We start from the raw sequence: 13,514 nt of genomic DNA, 5'->3' as shown, positions 1-13,514 counted from the left end.
GAGGTGGCTCAGTGGGCATAGTACAGGCTGTACAAGCCTGAGGACCTGAGTTCTGATCCCGAGCACCCATGTGAAAAGTGGGGAATGCTAAGAAAACTGACTGGTGGTCTTCTGAAGCAGGCATATTTTTGTCCGTTGTGAACCATGTTGTGTTTAGTATGTAGTGTCACACATGGTGCCTTATACGTAGTCAGCAGTGAATGCATACCTGGTACCATCATCAGCAACAGCTGTCCCGTGTGTTTCTGAAGGTCTGGACAAGCTGATGGAGGCCAGCGAATCTGTCGCTAAACTCTCGCAGGATCTCGCGGTGAAGGAGAAGGAACTGGCCGTGGCATCTGTGAAAGCGGACGAAGTGAGTTTGCACATACACTATGCACTGTCACCACCAGCAAGGAATATTTCATCCTCATTATTTTATTTATTTATTTATTTGGTTTTTTGAAACAGGGTTTCTCTGTGTAGCCTTGGCTGTCCTGGAAACTCTTTGTAGACCAGGCTGGCCTCGAACTCACAGAGATTCGCCTGCCTCTGCCTCCCGAGTGCTTCATCTTCATTATTTAAAAGGCATTTTATGCTGTTTTATACTTCTCAAATAATTGATTAAAAATAGTTATTTTAAATTTTTATTAAAAAAAAAACAAATAGGACACAAACCTACAGACTAAGTGTGGTAAAAATAACTGTTCTTGTTCTACTCACACAGAGACATGGGTAGAGATGTCGTTTGCTGCCTTGTCTAGAACATTCCTCTCCCTCCTTCTCTCCGTCTCCCCCCACCAAACTCTTGCTTTCTCCTGAGCTGTGAGTTATACTAAGTCTTAGCTTTAAGGTCCTTTAAAGCTCATCAATTATTTTTTCTGAGTAAGGAAAAGACTAAGACAGGAAGTTGGGGGAGTTAAAAAAAAAAAAGAGAGAGCGAGAACATAAAAAGGCACCACAAAAAGGTGATAGTTTTTGCTTGTTTGTGTCCAAGCACCTCTTTCAGTGGAAACCCGAGCCTGGACCCTCAGCCGGTTGCTGAATTGAGTGGTACTATAGGGAAGCATCGTCTGACGTGTGCCAAGCACTCAACAAACTATTTGTATTATTATTATCATGGGAGGCTCAATGTGGTCTCTTGTTTACTCCATTGTAGTTGAATCATTTAAATTTATCTCGACATTCATGGACTGGAAACACCGTTTATATGAAAGCGTGCATTTGGTCATATATATTCTGAGCTCAAGGTCGGCTCATAAAGTAGAATATTGCAAGGGCACCACTCAGAGAAACCATAAAGATTTATTTTTTAATTATGTGTATATATATATATGTGTACATGTCCACGTGCATGCAGTACCCATGGAGGCCAGGAAGGGGCGTCTGATCTCTTGGAGCTGGGCTTAGAGATGATTGTGAGCCGCCTGACGTGGGCGCGTGGGAACTGAATTCGGGTCCTTTGGAAGGGTAACCTGTGCTCCTAACTGCCGAGCCATCTTTCCAGCTCCCTCAAAGTTAACCATTTTCATAAACATGAAAACATAGGCGACTTGGGTGGAGAAGTTTGCTCTTGGTTTCTCGTTTTGTACCTTACCAGCTAGATAAGTATCTGGTGGACACAGATGCACACGTTTTCTTTGAAGGCTTTGGTTTCCTCTCTTAATATTACCAGGTGCTGGCGGAAGTCACAGTGAGCGCCCAGGCTTCAGCCAAAGTGAAGAACGAAGTCCAGGAGGTAAAAGACAAGGCTCAGAAGATCGTGGATGAAATCGACAGCGAAAAGGTGAAAGCAGAGACCAAGCTGGAGGCGGCCAAGCCTGCCCTGGAAGAGGCAGAGGCTGCCCTGAATGTGAGCACCGCCCTTTCTCCCTCCCTCCTACCCCCTACTCTCTCAGTACGAACCCTACCCGTGCGGGGGGGGGGGGGGGCGGGGCGCCCAGTTTCTGGGACTTTGTAATCAGGAAGCAGTTGAGTTCTCAGCCCCGTTTATAACCTTGTCTGGAGGCAAACGTCTCCATTGGCTTGGATTCCTCAGCTCCAGGGTTTTAGCGCTGGCTCCTTTCTTCCCTGGACCAGCCTCTCAGAGAGCAGGGAAGCAAAGCTGGTGGGCAGTGACCTAACCTGAGCATGCACCTCTCTCCCTCTCTCCCCCTCCTTTCCTTCAGCCACCCTCCCGCCTCAGCCTACCAAGCAACTTAAACTGCATGTGTGCCACACTGCATGGCTCTGGAGGCAGGAGACCGGGGTTTCCTTCTCATGACCACCATTTTTGCTCATATAATCCAGAGTCAATGTACTTAATTTTTTAGGTCTCCACAGACGTTATAATCCGTCATGGATTCTTGAGGTTTCCGTATAAGCATTTAGAAGTAATACAATTAGTTGGCACATTGATAATGTTCGTTCTGTCTGTGTATTATTTATATAGGTATCTATGCATCTATCTATCTATCTATCTGATTCTGTTGCTGATAAACAAACAACTCCACCCCTATCTATGCCTTGAACGTTGCTTTGCTCTTCTATCCCTACATGCAGTGTGCCCCACCCATACAGAAGCGCCTGTAGGGTTCCGGGAGCACCGTGACCTCTCACCTTTACCTGTACCTAAATGCGCTGTGCCTCTCCCCCTGCCAGAGCTGATTTTCCTGGCCTTCACTGCCTAGCCATAGCCACTCTTCAAATCTGGACCTTACTTCTCCAGAAGGGTTGAGTTCTTCTTCTGTGCTCTTCTTTGTTTTCCCATCATCCCTTGCGTCTGTCGTTACAGGAATCCTGCTTTAAAGTAATTGTAACCTCTCTGCTTTCCTTGGGAGATTATGAAGGCAAGCAAGGCTGTTTTTGTGTGCTCACTTTGTTTTAAACAGGAGAAGGCCCGTAGCTGTTAAAAGGATGAACAAATAGTTAGCAGTCATTCAGTCCCATGTCCAGGAGATACCCCTGACCCCTTCTGTGGGTCTTACGATGACTCAGGAAAACGCATTCACTGAACCAGTGAACCACATGAACTTAGGATGTCTTATTTACCTGCGTTTACTTATTTTCCTCAATTTGGACGTTAGGCCCATTGCTTTACTTCCTATTGCTGTGAGGAAACATCATGACCAATGCAAAGGATAAAGGGAAGAGATTAACTGGGCTTACAGTTCCAGAGCGTTGGAGTTTGTGATGGTGGAGTAAAGAAATGCATTGTGGGAGGCAGCTGGGGCAGCAGCTGAGATCTCACATACCAGTCCACACACAGGAAGCAGAGAGCACACTGGGAATGGCCTGAGCCGTTGGAAACCCAGGAACACACCTCCTCCTACAAGGCCACACCTCCTAATCCTTCCCAAACAGTTCAAACTAACTAGATGTCTCCATGAGGGCCATTTTCATTCAAACCATCGCATCTGGCGATGTCTTCATCTAAATCAGCCTCACAGTTCCTAAGAGGATTTTCATAAGCCGTATGCTGTAATCATTTCTCTTGTTTCCATGGAGTTTCTCCTCCTCCCAGAGACAAGACAGCCCTAAAAGTGAAAATCTAAAAGTCAGGTTTCTGATATTCATGGCTTTGTCGTCTGTCTGTCTGTCTGTCTGTCTGTCTGTCTCTCTCTCTCTCTCTCTCTCTCTCTCTCTCTTGTTTTTGAAGACAGTTTCTCTGTAGTCTTGACTGTCCTAGACTTGCTTTGTAGACCAGGCTGGCCTTGAACTCACACTGATCTACCTGCCTCTGCCTCCCAATTGCTGGGATTAAAGGCCTGTGCTACTACCACTCAGCCATCTTGTTTCTCTTTAAAAAATTTTTTTTTCGTGTGTATGTGTGTGTGTTGTCCATATTTGTGCACAAGTATGTTCATATGTATGCACACATCAAATGTCTTATTCTGTCATGCGCTGCCTTATATTTTGAGACTGAATCTCTCAGTGAACCTGGAGCTGATCAGATTAGCTGGCCACCACGCCCCTGGGATCCTCCTGTCTTTGTTAGGATCTAGGCACAAGGATCCTCTGCAATGCTAGGACATAGGTACGGGGCCACCACACTTGACTTTTATGTGGGTGCTTTCATGTGTGGCATAGCAACCACACCACCAACAGAGCCATCGCCCCAGCTCTGCCTCCTCTCTTAGTTATCCGTACAGTGCTACGAAGATGCAAGCTGTCTAACCTATTTCGTACCAGTTATGTTGGGTGAGCAGAGGTCTGGGTGGCGGGCCATGAGCGATAATGATACTTTAAGCCAGCCTCTTGATGGGGCAATGGAACAGGCATAAAAGCAAACAGACAGAAACAGGAACCTAACCGTGAAGGAGCCATTATACAGAACTTTGAGAATTTGATCCCTTGAGGAGATGGTGACAGGAATTGGGAGATGGAGTATGTTTTGATTGCTTTCCCACCTTAGTATTTAAAAGTATCAGGTTTCCACATATATGTCTACTAATACCACTCAGGAGAAAATTTTTATATTGATTCCTCCTCCCACCCGCAGACTATCAAACCGAATGACATTGCCACGGTCAGGAAGCTTGCCAAACCGCCACACCTGATTATGAGAATCATGGACTGTGTGCTGTTGCTGTTCCAGAAGAAAATCGACCCCGTTACTATGGACCCAGAAAAGCCTTGCTGCAAGCCATCGTGGGGAGAGTCATTAAAGGTAAGAGAAATCTCTGTAAGTCTTGTGAGGCACGTCAGGTGTCTCAGGACACGAGGAACCAGCCAGACAAATTGTCAGACGACAATCAACTAATCATGCATTCAAGATTCTTACCTTCAACGTCATGTTATTCAGCTTCCCCCCCTCCCATCACCATCACACAGTGCTCGAGGTAATACATTTATAAAGAGGAAGGGTTTCTTTTGGCTAGCTCTTTTCTTTGGGCCGTGACTCACTGGCAGCAAGCAGGCAGGCAGGGTGCTGGAGCAGCAGCCGAGAGCTCACACTGTGAGACACAACCACACCGTGAGACACAACCACAAGGCAGAGACTAATTGGGAATGGTGTAGAGTTGGGGAACCTCAAACCTGCCCTCCCCTAGTGACGCACCTCTTCAGACGAGGCCACGCCCCTAATCCTTTCCAAGCAGTTCCATCAACTGGGGACTGAGTATTTGAATATGTGAGCCTACGGGGCCATATTCATTCAATATCAGGGTCTACGCTAATGCAGGAAGGTGGGATTTCTTTGCTCCCACACCTGAGAGATTGCCATGCTGTCTGTCTTCCAGCTGATGAGCGCAACAGGGTTCCTGTTTAACCTGCAGCAGTTCCCGAAGGACACGATCAATGAAGAGACTGTTGAGTTACTGCAGCCCTATTTTAACATGGAAGATTACACTTTTGAAAGTGCCAAGAAAGTCTGTGGGAACGTGGCGGGGCTGCTGTCCTGGACACTTGCTATGGCAATATTTTATGGCATCAACAGGGAAGTGTTACCCCTGAAGGTAAATTTTCCTTCTCCCCATAAATCAATGCTTGGCAAAATCAGTCCATAAGAGTTACTGTTAGCTAGTTGTGTGCCTCTTGGTCTTCATGTGGGACTCCTAACAGGGGGAGCAGGGGCTGTCTCTGACTGTTGCCTGCCTTTGGGGCCCTTTCCCCCCTACTGGGCTGCCTCGGTTAGCCTCGGTAGGAGAAGAGGCACCTAGTCTTGCTGCAACTTGATAGGTCACTTTGGTTGATATCCATGGGAGGGCTCCCCTTTTCTGAAGAGGAGGAGAAGAGGGGTAATTGCGGGGGGGTCAGGAGTAGGGTGTGGTCGGGGGGAAGGGCTAGGAGGAGAGGAGGGGAAGGAAACTGCGATGGGGATGTAAAGTAAGTAAATAAATTAAGTAATAAAAAAATGAGCATATGCCTCATGGGGACATTTTGAACAAAGTAGAAAATAAAGGTTTTACCAGAGGGAAACAATGGGAAAACAGCAAATACACCCCAAACGGAAAGAAACCAAGTGAAAAGTTACTAGAAATTTAAAATTCAGAGGTAAAGGCTTATAAGAGCAAAGTTTTTTTTTAATTAATAAAAAGTATGATCCATAGAGATGATCCAATTATAATAATGTACCATGAAGGGAACAAGATAGTATTGAACTGAATAAAACATAAATAAGGCATGAAAATCTGTATCTTAAGTGGCTACCAACAAAAACACTCTGATGGCTTGAGACTGGGGCACGTGGGTCCTGGATAGACCTAAAGTAGGCTTCACGTGGGCCAGGCACGTGGGCGCACACCTTTAATCCCAGCTCTTGGGTGGCAGGAACAGGTGGATATCTGGGAATTTGAGGCTAGCCTCTTCTACAGAGTGAAAACCCGCCTAAGTAAATACACAGGCAAACAAGCAAATAAGAAAGAAAATGAGACATTTATCAAAGAACTTCTACCCCAGAGAGCTCTGGCTGTATAACAGTGATTATTTTAAATTGATAAGAAGACGATAATTGCCTTAAGGATTTAGAAGAAAAACAAAAGAAAGAAAGAAAGAAAGAAAGAAAGAAAGAAAGAAAGAAAGAAAGAAAAAGAAAGAAAGAAAAAAGAAAAGAAATACTGTTAGAGTAACTTCATTTCAAGACTCTTTACCAAAACAGCAAACCAAATTGCTGGCTTATCTGGCAGTATTTATCACTGTATCATTTTTAAGAATTAAAAACCAGAGAGAGGAAGGATACGCAGGAAAATATTAATTAGTTAAAATGCATTCAAATCGTAGACCATCATTTCAAGGGGCTGGAGAGATGGCTCAGCTGTTGAGAGCACTGGTTCCCCTGGCAGAGGATGTGAGTTCAGTTCCCAGCACCTCCATGGTAGCTTATAAGCTCAGTTCCAGGGATCCAACGCCCTCTCCTCAGACATACATGGCAGGCAAAACACCCAAACACATAAAATGTTTTTTTTTATTTAAAAATATTAATATGGGGCAACAATTTGTCTATTAATTGGGAAAAATGCATTTAGTAATTTCTTTTTTTTTTTAAGAGGTGTTAGCTCCCTGCCCCCATTATTTCTCAAATAAAAATATGAAACACTTCATGAATTTGCTTGTCATTCTTGCACAGGGGCCATGCTAATCTCTGTATTGTTTCAATTTTAGAATATGTACTGCTGAAGTGAGCGCTATTTAGTACCTTCTTAACACAGTGCTTATGTCTAAGAAAAAACAAAGTTAAAAAAAAAAATCTTCCTTTGCTTTGTTGTATTTTCTGTGTTTCCTACAGTAAACATCAATAATTAAAGGGGGAAAAATAATAAAATATCCCCAAGACAGCCTGCCTCCCCAGTTGTGAACGCTGAAACAGATGACCCTAGAAGTAGCATCCGCTGCAAAAAATTCTGTGATTTACGCGATAACTTACGAACTAGAATCATAAATGTTTCATGGAGCTTGTGTGACTCTGTGTGAACCACTCTTCCCCTTTCTCTCTCTCCAAGGCGAACCTGGCCAAGCAGGAAGGCCGCTTGGCGGTGGCCAACGCGGAACTAGGGAAGGCCCAGGCACTGCTGGACGAGAAGCAGGCCGAGCTGGATAAGGTGCAGGCCAAATTTGACGCTGCGATGAACGAGAAAATGGTGAGCTGACGGAAGCGATGGACCGACGGTCTGTGGGAAGAGGCTCTGAACTTCAACTAAGTGCAATTGTCAGGCTTATACATTAAAAACATGGGCATGCTTGGTGGGCACCCTGCGATGTTTCAGTGCAGGTGTACACAGGATGACATTTAAGTCAGGGCAGACACTTGTCTCCTCAAGTATTTTTGTTTCTCAGATGTTTTTGTTCCTCTCATATGTGGAACCTGTCTGTGCATCTATTGCCACCAGCCTTATGTCCATCTGGATTTATCTCTGTCTGTCCATCCATTCATATCTATCTATCCATCATCTATTATAAATGATGTAAGCTAGACGAGAAACATGGGGTTAAGGGAGGAACAGAAGTATCAGAAGGCAAGGGAGGACAAGGGGAGGTGTATAGAAGACAAATACAATTAAGTGCATGTACGGAGCTGCCATAATGAACCCCATTGTTTTATATGATGCCATAATGAACCCCATTGTTTTATATGCTGACTCAAAAAATTTATTAGAGAAACAGCGTCATTTTTTTACTTTTACTGTTCCCTGGAAAATGGTTAATAGAAGTGCTATTTTGTTTTATATAATCTTGGAGTCTCTTATAAAATTTCCTTGAATTTTAGCCTCATTTAATTTTTATGCGATTAATTGCTTATTTGGGGGACAGAGTTTCATGCCTCCCACTTTTTCTCCACTCAGCCTAGCCAAAGATGACCTTGAACCTCCGATCCTTCTGAATCTCTAGCTGTGGGGGTGCTAGGATTACAGGCATGCACTACCATGCCTGGATTTATATGATGCCAGGGTTCAAACCCAAGTCCTCATGCATGCTAGGCACGCATTCTACCAACTGAGCTACATCCCCAGCCCTTTTTACAGATGTCTTTGAGATTTTCCAAGGTTAAAAAAAAACTGCATCATGAATGAATGATCAAAACATAATTAATATGTTAATTTGTTACTGTATTACTATTTTTTTTTAATTTTTTTTATTGTACTATTTTCAAACCACACTTATTTTGCAAGCCGAGAAATTCTTCTGTGTGGTTTTATGTGTGAACACAACTGATAGCTGCTCAAGTGCTTTAAAAACGTCTGAGACATTTCTCATTTCTGAGTGTAGGACCTGCTCAATGATGCTGACATGTGCAGGAAGAAGATGCAGGCAGCCTCCACGCTTATTGATGGGCTGAGTGGAGAGAAAGTCCGGTGGACCCAGCAAAGTAAAGAATTCAAAGCACAGATTAATAGGTAGGAGTTTCCGTCCTTGTGGGCGCCCTCCTTGGCCATCACTCCCATGCCACCTCTCTGGGATACTGAGACCACAAAACCTACCTCCATCTACACTTCTCTGAGGCCCCTGCCCCAACCTCTGCGCTCACACATTTGGAGTAGAGAGGGACTTCCACGCAGCTCTGCAGGACGAGTTTCTAGCAGGAGGCACGTCTAGCCGTGTTTGAGTTCTCCAGGACTTCCTGACACTCTGGTCCCCTGGGCTTACCCTCAGTGATTCTGGACATGTGCACTGAGCAGGGGAGAAGACTCAGCCAGTGAAGGGCTCACCTTGCAAAGTGTGGGAAGGCAGGTGCGTGCGGTCCACAGCTGGAATCCAGAACTAGAAGGGCGAGGAGACTAGTGGATATCCGGGACTCTCTGATCACCTAGTGAGCTCCAAGCCAAAGAGAAACACGGTCTCAAAAAACATGGTGGAGGTGGCACCCGAGGAATGACATCAGCATTGACTTCTGTCCTGTGTACACAAGTGTGCATGCGAGCACGTGCACACGCACACAGACACACACACACACACACAGTGTTTGCCTAAGTCAGGGTGTGAACAGGGTGTGCAATAGGAGGAAGTCATGGTCCATACTTCAGGAAGGAGCCTGCTTGCAGCTCCCCACCCAAGTGTGACCCTTCTACCCCGTTTGTGTTTAGGGGTCTAATTTTGCACAGTCTTTCCGTGTCAGGGCCAGAGATGGATTATAGCCTGTGGCAAAGCTAGCCTGCACCAAAGCTTCTCCTCTGAGGAGAGGGCATCTGTACTTTTCTTCGCAGACTTGTAGGCGACGTTCTGCTGTGCACGGGCTTTCTCTCCTACCTTGGCCCTTTCAATCAGATATTTCGGAACTATTTGCTCAAAGACCAGTGGGAGTTAGAGTTGAAGGCGCGGAAAATCCCCTTCACTGAAAACCTGAATCTGATTGCGATGTTGGTGGACCCCCCAACCGTAAGTCTGACTCTTCCCAGTAATCTCAGAATGTCAGCCTGGTTTTCAGTTCTTACCATCCAGACAAAAAAAGTCCAAGAAGGGCTGTTTTATTTTCCTGTAACTGAAAACACTATTTCCGTTACTTAAGACGACTTAAGTGGCTTTCCATTATTTAAAATGCTGGCTCTGTTCTGTTCTCTTTCAGAGGTCTGAGGCAAAGGCAGACACTGCCTAGGCATTACAGTGTGTTGTGTATGCAAATGTAACAATATATGTTAGGTATCATATGTTATATTCATTAGGCATCATAGTATATTGTGCATGTAAATATAACATATATTAGGCATTATATATCAGGTGCTATAGTGCATTAGTTCCTTTTCTTACTGCTGTGACAGAATGAGGAAAACAAAAGAAGGAAGGGAGGGTGTGCTCACAGTCTGAAGGCACAGTCCACCATGGGAGGGGAAGCTACGGTGGGGGGAGTGTGAGGTAGCTGGTCACTTCCTCCTCTTTAGTCAGTGGGGGACCCCAGTCCATTGGATGGATGGTGCCGCTCCCATCCCGAGTGGGTCTTCCCTCCTCAGTTGGACCTCTCGAAGGCCTTCACAGGCTGCCTAGAAGTGTGTCTCCCAGGTAACTACAGACCCAGTCGGACTGACACTAGAGATTAGCTCTCACAGATAGCGAACACCCTAATGTGCTTGGGGGTGGGACGGTGACTAAGCCTGACTTGCTGGGATTTTGATGCCAATGTCAGTTTTCTTTTCTTTTTTTAAAAAATAATATAGTTTATTAATTTATTCAGATTACATCTCAATTGTTATCCCATCCCTTGTATTCTCCCATTCCTCCCTCCCTCCCAATGTCAGTTTTCTTTATTATTATTATTTAATTAATTTATTTATTCAGATTACAGCTCAATTGTTATCCCATCACTTGTATCCTCCCATTCCTCCCTCCCTCCCGCTTTCACCCTATTCCCCTCCCCTAGGTCTAAGACCGAGGGGGACCTCCTCCCCCACTATATGGTCATAGGCTATCAAGTCTCATCTTGGTAGCCTGCTTATTCTTTCTTTGAGTGCCACCAGGCCTCCTCACCAAAGGGAGGTGGTCAAATATGGGGCACCAGAGTTCATGTCAGAGTCAGTGCCTGGGCAATGTCAGTTTTCAACACAACTTGCCAAGGCCTGTGGCCATGAGTCCTTCCCAGTCAATGTGTCTTGCATTTCCATTTTGCAAATGGGCCCCAGTTGCTGCTTGCTTGGCGGGAGGCAGTGCTGTGAACTATCCCATGTTCTTTATTTAAAGCTTAAAAAGTAGCCTCTGGTTCAGTCACCGTTAGTCTCACCCTTACCAGGAGTAGATTATGCATAGGAGATGCACTGGGCACTGTGTGGCAAGGCGGGTCCAGGTAGTCCTCCTAGGTCCTAGCGGGCAACTGAGCAAATGTGGGTGCTTATTGGGTCATGGGATCTCTGGGGATTTTATTGACCATGATGTAATTCTGTTTAAATTGGGGGAAGGAAAGGTTCATACTTAGCGTTGATAAACTCCTGACAGTGTAGCTTAGTCAAGGTCTCCCCGGCTCTGCGGTTATCCTTCTGTAAGCCGTGTAGACGGAACCAAAAGCCAGGAAGAGAAGGAGCCCTGGGGGATGGGGTTATCTTCTTCTCTGATACTGGCTTACTTTTACAATCCCCTCATATATAAGAGAGGAGATTATCCTAAGAGGATAAACCCAGCTTTATCCATTAGATCAAGAGGAGGAGCCAAGTTCAGTGCTTAGCACCCACGCTGGGTGGCTCACAGCCACTGTAAGTCCAGGTCCAGGGAAAATATCTGTCCCGGCCTCTGCAAGCAGTGCACTCATGCATACAAAAAGCACCCACCCGCACATACATATGCAAATCAAAGTATAGATGATAAATGTTTAAACTTGCTTTCTAAATCTGACATCACTTGGTTTACCTTTGCAGGTTGGTTGGTTCTGTGCCACCCCAGCCCCACCCGCTACCACACACACACACACACACACACACACACACACACACACACACACTAGATACCGGCCGCATAGTCCCCAAGAGAACACATGTTTAAATGATTTCCATGTAACGTTATAAGCACTCACTAACCAACCAACACATTCCTGTTCCTTGAGCGGGTTTATCATTTCTTCATCTTCAGATTGGCGAGTGGGGCCTGCAGGGGCTACCTGGAGATGACTTGTCCATTCAGAATGGCATTATTGTGACAAAGGCCACCAGATACCCTCTCCTCATCGATCCCCAGACCCAGGGGAAAACGTGGATTAAAAATAAGGAAAAGGAAAACGACTTGCAGGTATGTGTGATTTGGTGTGTGTGTGTGTGTGTGTGTGTGTGTGTGTGTAAATCATAACATTTCCTTTCAAAGTCTCAGTATAGAATTTGCTGCCCATGTGGTTGTCCCTTGTGCTTGTCGGCTTGCTGTTATTGTAACAAATACTTGAGATTTGTTATAAAGACGGAGGGTTTATTGAGACCTGCAGTTTGGAAGATTTTGGTGCATTATTGGCTGGTTCAGTTACTTTGTGAGGTGTAAGCTTATTGCTCTGTGCTCTACCTCTTTTTTTTTTTTTTTTCATGCACTACCTATTAACTGCATCTTCCAGTAGCTCCAAGCTGGAAACCACGAAGTCTTTAGCCAGCAGCCCTTTGGGAACATTCCAGATGTAAATGGTGATGTCACTTTTTATGGCCAGTGTTTGCTCATTTGTCCTCTTGTGCATCAGCAATTTGGGGCAACAGCTCTGATGATGTCATTTCTTTCATATTCTTTTTGTTTATTTGTTCATTTATTTTTAGGGTCAGGGTCTCTTGGATCCCACAATGGTCTCAAACTTACTATGTAGGCAAGGGCGACTTTGATCTTGTGATTCTCTTGCCTCCACCTCCCTATTCTCTTTTCGTTCTTGATCTCGCGCTCCCTCTTTCTCTTCATTTCCCTGGCACGACTACTTTGGCCAGTGTTGATTGTGGGTTTTTTGTTTTTTGTTTTTTGTTTTTTGTTTTTGTTAGTTTGGACTAATAGGAAAGCAGCAGAAATAGTGTCCTCTCAGCTGATTTCTGCCAGTCCCACCCAGGCACCTGGTACCAGGCAACACACCCATGCCCAGCATTGCCTGTAGAACCCAGGCGGTGTTAATTTTTTTTTTAAGATTTATTTATTATTATGTATACAGTGCTCTACCTTCATGTACAGCTGCAGGCCAGAAGAGGGCATCATATCACATTATAGATGGTTGTGAGCCACCATGTGGTTGCTGGGAATTGAACTCAGGACCTCTGGAAGAGCAGTCAGCGCTCTTAACCTCTGAGCCATCTCTCCAGCTCCCGACGGTGTTAATTTTAAAATGGGGTTAGGCAAGGCCAGGATTACAACATTCCTGGCTCCTTTGGGGGGGGGGGGCGGGTCATGCGATCACTGGTGTTTTCAGGTCAGCTAGCTATATGGATTATTCAGTGTTTCCTAGACCCTGTTGCCAGAACTCCTCACGCCCCACGCTTTTTAAAAAGATTCTACTTATTTATTTATGATTGCGTGTGTGCACATACACATGTATATATATCCCTGTGTGCCACAGTGCTCATACAGAGGCCAGAAGACAGTGTGTAGGAGTCAGTTTTCTCCACCATGTAGGTCCAAGGCATGGAACTTGGGTCTTCAGGCTTGACAGTAGCCTGGAGCATCTGCCTGACCCCCTCCCCTGACTTTTCATA

At 45.2% G+C, this 13,514-nt stretch overlaps 1 protein-coding gene and 1 non-coding gene across 2 annotated transcripts in view; one reads left to right on the top strand and one right to left on the bottom strand.

The window, feature by feature from the left end:
• Window positions 1–13,514, top strand: part of Dnah8 (dynein axonemal heavy chain 8) — a 228,670-nt gene that overhangs the window by 130,949 nt on the left and 84,207 nt on the right. Inside the window, exons 66-73 of the mRNA XM_051153391.1 lie at window positions 252–355; window positions 1,655–1,831; window positions 4,460–4,627; window positions 5,199–5,414; window positions 7,398–7,535; window positions 8,662–8,789; window positions 9,597–9,768; window positions 11,941–12,096. Coding sequence (XP_051009348.1) covers window positions 252–355; window positions 1,655–1,831; window positions 4,460–4,627; window positions 5,199–5,414; window positions 7,398–7,535; window positions 8,662–8,789; window positions 9,597–9,768; window positions 11,941–12,096 — 1,259 coding nt within the window. The remainder of the gene's footprint in view (window positions 1–251; window positions 356–1,654; window positions 1,832–4,459; window positions 4,628–5,198; window positions 5,415–7,397; window positions 7,536–8,661; window positions 8,790–9,596; window positions 9,769–11,940; window positions 12,097–13,514) is intronic.
• LOC127196013 (U6 spliceosomal RNA) lies at window positions 6,980–7,083 on the bottom strand. The gene has a single exon (XR_007831419.1). It is a non-coding gene; the product is annotated as a U6 spliceosomal RNA (small nuclear RNA).

The sequence above is a fragment of the Acomys russatus genome, chromosome 11 (assembly GCF_903995435.1).
Source record: "Acomys russatus chromosome 11, mAcoRus1.1, whole genome shotgun sequence".
Classification (NCBI taxonomy): Eukaryota; Metazoa; Chordata; class Mammalia; order Rodentia; family Muridae; genus Acomys; species Acomys russatus.
Note: the sequence above shows the minus strand (reverse complement) of the source record. Positions and strands in the feature narration are given on the sequence as shown.